The sequence below is a fragment of the Triticum dicoccoides genome, chromosome 5B (assembly GCF_002162155.2).
Source record: "Triticum dicoccoides isolate Atlit2015 ecotype Zavitan chromosome 5B, WEW_v2.0, whole genome shotgun sequence".
NCBI lineage: Eukaryota > Viridiplantae > Streptophyta > Magnoliopsida > Poales > Poaceae > Triticum > Triticum dicoccoides.
Window position 1 is genome coordinate 542,322,458 of NC_041389.1, and position 5,982 is coordinate 542,328,439.

A 5,982-nucleotide genomic window follows, 5' to 3' on the forward strand; every position below is an offset into this window, starting at 1 on the left:
GGTAGGCCGAGATAGCCCATAACGATGGATCGGGGCCGTCCATGGTAATTTCGCATGTTCCTCCATGTAGGAGCTAGCCGGGGCGCTGCCGTTGGATCATGGACTTGGCTTCATAGTCATTGTGGGGGCAGTTCTTGGTGGGAAGATGCCCCACCCACCGCTTGTGCCACTACCTTCCTTGGTCGCTGCCGGTGGCGGCGGGGCACTCCTCCACTGGAGGCGGCCAGCATGGTGGCTCTATTCGACATGCTAGGCTTCGTGCAACGATGTAGCGAGCGGCTCGATGTCGCTCTTTACCCTTTGTTGATGAGTAAAGACTCATCTCGTATTTTGGAGGACTACATCGAGCCCGATTGTTGATCTGGGCAAGGTTGGTGCATGTCCGCGAGGAATTACGGTGGTGGCATGCTCATCGGGTATCACTGAATGATGATGCAACGATTGCATGGAGTACTGGATGGCACAACTTTGAAATGTGTTATCTTGTTGTAGGCAACAACAACTTTGGACCCAGCAACGACACACTTCCATCGTTACCCCGTGGAAGGTGTTATCTTCGTGCCGTTATTTTCCCCTTGATTGTTTGGACCCATCAGCTAGGATGAAAATTCTTGTTATTTTTGTCTCGTGTCAGAACTAGCGACAATAGCGCGAGTGTTTTGTCCCTTCCTAAAGGCATTGTTGCTGAAGAACGACGACTTTCTCAGAGAAGCTTAGATCTTGTCATGGTTCGTACCATTGTTGTGTATTCATCGTACTATGTTATTGATGACTTTGATCTTGTTGTCATGCATCAATCTCAATAATGTATTGATTGTGTCCATTCGTGGATGCAAAGGTTGGAAAGCTTCGACCTTCTTTTTCTAGTTTTTTTTTTTTTTTGCATAGGCTATATGCACCCATGGGTTCATTTGCAAAAATTACAACTGAAACCGCAACACTTCTTACATTTCAAGGATCTATATGCCGAATTTCAAAGTTCAAGGCCTATATGACAACTCGAAATAGGGTAGAGAGACTTGTGGTGCACTTGACTTAAAAAAAAATGCATCCGAACCTGGTGCTAGCAAGCAAGAAAATGTTAATATGGCTGCCGGTCATTGCTTCCGTCACAGTTGGTAAGTTTTTCGTAGAGGTAGTGCGTATGAATAGCAATTTTGATAATAAATATATGAGCCGGCCGGTTTACGTGTTGACCAGAAAGATGGAGCTGCAGGCGGCACAAATAATTTATGATAAGTAGTACTGTATGATTGTATATATCAATTTTAAGGTATGAGATTGCTAACCGGACCCGTCGCCTCGTAAACTACTTTTATGGTAATTAGTGTGCACTACATATACACTAGCCTATACTTCAGTATCTAGATGAGGAGACTGATAGCAGCTACCTAGTCTCGATCGATCAATGGCGCGAGCAACCATTTCCCTGCCGGTCGTAGTAATAGCGCTGATGTCGACGTTGTCGCGGCCGTTTTGCGGCGGAGCGGCGGCGCCGTCGGAGACGGTGGGGATGCCGGGCTGTGACACTACCTGCGGCAACATCAACGTGCCGTACCCGTTCGGCATGGGCCCGGCGAGGTGCTACCACTCGGCGGGGTTCAACCTCACCTGCGACCGAATAAGCCACCCACCGCGGCTGCTTCTCGGCTACGACGGCACACTCCGGGTCACCGAAATCACCCTCTGGAGCAGCACGGTGCGCGTGGTCCGCGCCGCCACCCGCGCCATCATAAAACCCACCTCCTCGCAGGACCGGTGGAACACGGCCTTCGGCGCCAGTTTCACGGGCGCCAACAGCGGCGTGGTGGCCGTGGCCGTGGCGTCGCCCTACAAGCTGTCGCGCGGCAACGAACTCATCCTCACGGGGTGCAACGCGCTCGCGGAGCTGCTCGACGGCACCGGCAACGTCATCAGTGGCTGCGCCTCTTTCTGCAGGCTTACCGGGGCCGCCGGGCCAAGAATGTTCCTCGACGTGTCTTGCTCCGGCAGCGGGTGCTGCCGGGCGCCCATCTACAACCCGGTCGCCCCCGGGGAACTGCAGTTCAGATGGCTCAACGGGAAGAACCACTCCCAGGACATGGCGGCGCTGCCCACGTACGTTTTAGTGGCGGAGGAGGGGTGGTTCGATCAGGCCGCGGTAGCCCACCAGCTGATGACGGGCCAGTCGGTAGCTGAGCTTGAGGTTCCCATGGTTTTACAGTGGACGGTCAAGCAAGGGCTAGCGGTAGCTAATTTCTCGCTCACCGGCAATGGTGGCTGTTCCGGGGAAGTAACCCACAACCTCTGCAAGAGCAAGCACACCGTCTGTGTTAATCTTGGAGATGAAGATGGATACATCTGCCAGTGCTGGTTTGGCCACGACGGCAATCCCTACGTCACAGACGGCTGCAAAGGTTCGCTTCGCTTCCATAGCTATATATATATCCTTAATTAACTTCCATTATCTGGTCAAGTTGCGATGTAACCAAGTTCGTGCCGATCATCTTCAACTTAATCATTTACATACTTTGTCTCCAGATGTAGACGAGTGCGAGCAGGCAGAGCAATACGGGTGCTTCGGCGAGTGCACGAACCTGCCAGGGACGTTCGACTGCCGGTGCCCGCCAGGAACCCACGGCAACCACACCATACCCGGTGGTTGCGCCAAATCAACCAAAGGTGAGTATACATCTGCAGCAGGCTTGTTCCGATCGTGTGTGTGTGTAGCTAGTTAGGGCGCGTTTGGTTACTTGCACCGTTTTTTGCCACTTTACATACTTGTCTCAGTTGGGTCTAGCTGAGCATATATAGGCTAAAACCAACATCTGCATGTTGATTGGTTGCCTAGTACGATAAGTTCTAAACGAAACATAAGTCTTAACCACGCACAAATATAAGTCTTAACGACGCGTAACAAGTTTTAAACCAACATAGTACGATGAGTTCTAAACGAAACCGAGGTCTTAAAGCAAGAACAACGAAGGACTGGACCACGGGAGCTCAGGCGGTCTAGGCAAAGGCATTGACGTGCTCCTTGCACTTGGTGATCACCTCCACGCCCTCGTTGTTGAAGAAGATCACCTTCATGGTGTCGGGGGACAGCAGCTTGAACGTCAGCATGTACCCGATCAACGGCGGGGAAGGTGGCCCAACCCTGATCAAGGGAGACCCTGCCATCGATTACCCTCACCGTCACCCTCCATGCGCAGCCGGTGTTCGTCTTCAGCTTGAACTCTGTAGGGATGGCGGGAAAGTGCTTTGTGAAGTCCAGAGGCAATGGCAGACTGACCAACTTAGGTGTAAGGATAACCTTGGAGAAGTGGTTTGGTCCTGACTCCTGATGGAAGTGCCCATAGTTCCTCCGCTTGGGGCTTGGGTGATCCAGCACTTGCACTTCGTCCAATGGAGGCACAACCTCCTTGCCCTTCTCCAATGGTGGCATGAAATCCTTGCCCTTGTCCATCTGCATTATAAACAACATGCAGTTCAATGGTCAGCATTCATTCATATCGGCCTAGCTCTCCCGTATTAAGTTATTAACCCACCCCACTGTTGGGGAACATAGTAATTTCAAAAAATTTCCTACGCACATGCAAGATCATGGTGATGCATAGCAACGAGAGGGGAGAGTGTTGTCCACGTACCCTCGTAGACCGTAAGCGGAAGCGTTAGGACAACGCGGTTGATGTAGTCGTACGTCTTCACCATCTGACCGATCCAAGCACCGAACGTACGACACCTCCGAGTTCAGCACACGTTCAGCTCGATGACGATCCCCGGACTCCGATCCAGTAGGGTGTCGGGGATGAGTTCCGTCAGCACGACGGCGTGGTGACGATGATGATGTTCTACCGACGTAGGGCTTCGCCTAAGCACCGCAAGATATGACCGAGGTGGAATATGGTGGAGGGGGGCATCGCACACGGCTAAGGAACGATCACGAAGATCAACTTGTGTGTCTAGAGGTGCCCCCCTGCCCCCGTATATAAAGGAGCCAAGGGGGAGGGGGCGGCCGGCCAAGGAGGGCGTGCCAAGGGGGAGTCCTACTCCCACCGGGAGTAGGACTCCCTTCTTTCCTAGTTGGAGAAGGAGAAGGGGGAAGGAAAGGGGGGGGGGGCGCCGCCCCCTCTCCTTGTCCTATTCGGACTAGGGAGGGGAAGGGGCACAGCCCACCTCTTGCCTCCTCTCCTCTTCTCCCTTAGGGCCCATGAAGGCCCAATAACCCCCGGGAGGGTTCCGGTAACCCCCCCGGTGCTCCGGTAAAATCCCGATTTCACCCGGAACCATTCCAATATCCAAATATAGGCTTCCAATATATCAATCTTTATGTCTCGACCATTTCGAGACTCCTCGTCATGTCCGTGATCACATCTGGGACTCCGAACAACCTTCGGTACATCAAAACTTATAAACTCATAATAAAATTGTCATCGTAACATTAAGCGTGCGGACCCTACGGGTTCGAGAACTATGTAGACATGACCTAGAACTATTCTTGGTCAATAACCAATAGCGGAACCTGGATGCTCATATTGGCTCCTACATATTCTACGAAGATCTTTATCGGTTAAACTGCATAACAACATACGTTGTTCCCTTTGTCATCGGTATGTTACTTGCCCGAGATTCGATCGTCGGTATCCAATACCTAGTTCAATCTCGTTACCGGCAAGTCTCTTTACTCGTTACGTAATGCATCATTCCGTAACTAACTCATTAGCTACATTGCTTGCAAGGCTTATAGTGATGTGCATTACCGAGAGGGCCCAGAGATACCTCTCCGACAATCGGAGTGACAAATCCTAATCTTGAAATACGCCAACCCAACATGTACCTTCGGAGACACCTGTAGAGCTCCTTTATAATCACCCAGTTACGTTGTGACGTTTGGTAGCACACAAAGTGTTCCTCCGATAAACGGGAGTTGCATAATCTCATAGTTACACGAACATGTATAAGTCATGAAGAAAGCAATAGCAACATACTAAACGATCAAGTGCTAGGCTAACGGAATGGGTCATGTCAATCACATCATTCTCCTAATGATGTGATCCCGTTAATCAAATGACAACACATGTCTATGGTTAGGAAACATAACCATCTTTGATTAATGAGCTAGTCAAGTAGAGGCATACTAGTGACGTTATGTTTGTCTATATATTCACACATGTATCATGTTTCCGGTTAATACAATTCTAGCATGAATAATAAACATTTATCATGATATGAGGAAATAAATAATAACTTTATTATTGCCTCTAGGGCATATTTCCTTCACCCACTAACCCAGCACCGCACTCAAACCCCCTCTGTTTCACCACCTCGCCTCTTCCACCTCTTTGTTTCACCACCTCTCCTCTTCCACCTCTCTGTTTCACCACCTCTCCCTCGCCATGAACTCCAACCCCAACCCTTTCCCCTGGGGCATTGGATGGATGGCCTTCTTCCTTGGGTTCTCACTCGGAGACCGCAAGAAGTTCGAGCAAACCATGGAAGTGTGCTCGAACTTCAGCAGCATCGATGACATCCATAAGGAGGCCGATGATGTGCTCAAGAAGGCTACGCCGGACGAGCTGAAGACATTGGTTCTGGACCAGCCAAGGGCGCGGTGTCAGTGGACATCCTGCATTGGGACATGAATCATGCAGACTCCAGCGACGGTCGACAACAGGCAAGATGGTCCAAGTACAGTCAGTACAAGGCACCTCAAGACCAGCGTGCCGCGGCGTACTGCAGTAGTACGTTCGGGTCGCCAGAGTCCGACAATGACGAGGTGCGGATGCTGGCTAGGGCGTCGGCGGCAGACGACCGTGCAAGACCCATCGTTCTTGACAAAGACGATGAGGACGGAGACGATGAGGAAGAAAAGAAGATGACTAAGCCCCCTCGCCGCTCGCCGCGACTCCAGGGTCGCCGCGGCTAGACAATCCAATCCCCGCCCTCGATGTAATTGAAAAATAAACTATGAGCCGTAGATGCAGAATCAATTGATGTGCTCTA

General features: G+C 51.1%; 1 protein-coding gene across 1 annotated transcript in view; it reads left to right on the top strand.

Moving 5' to 3' along the window:
• The first annotated feature begins 1,453 nt into the window (after positions 1-1,453).
• Positions 1,454-5,982, top strand: part of LOC119309998 (wall-associated receptor kinase 3-like) — a 10,395-nt gene continuing 5,866 nt past the window's right edge. The window contains exons 1-2 of the mRNA XM_037585872.1: positions 1,454-2,396; positions 2,521-2,661. Of these exons, the coding sequence (XP_037441769.1) occupies positions 1,454-2,396; positions 2,521-2,661 (1,084 nt within the window). The remainder of the gene's footprint in view (positions 2,397-2,520; positions 2,662-5,982) is intronic.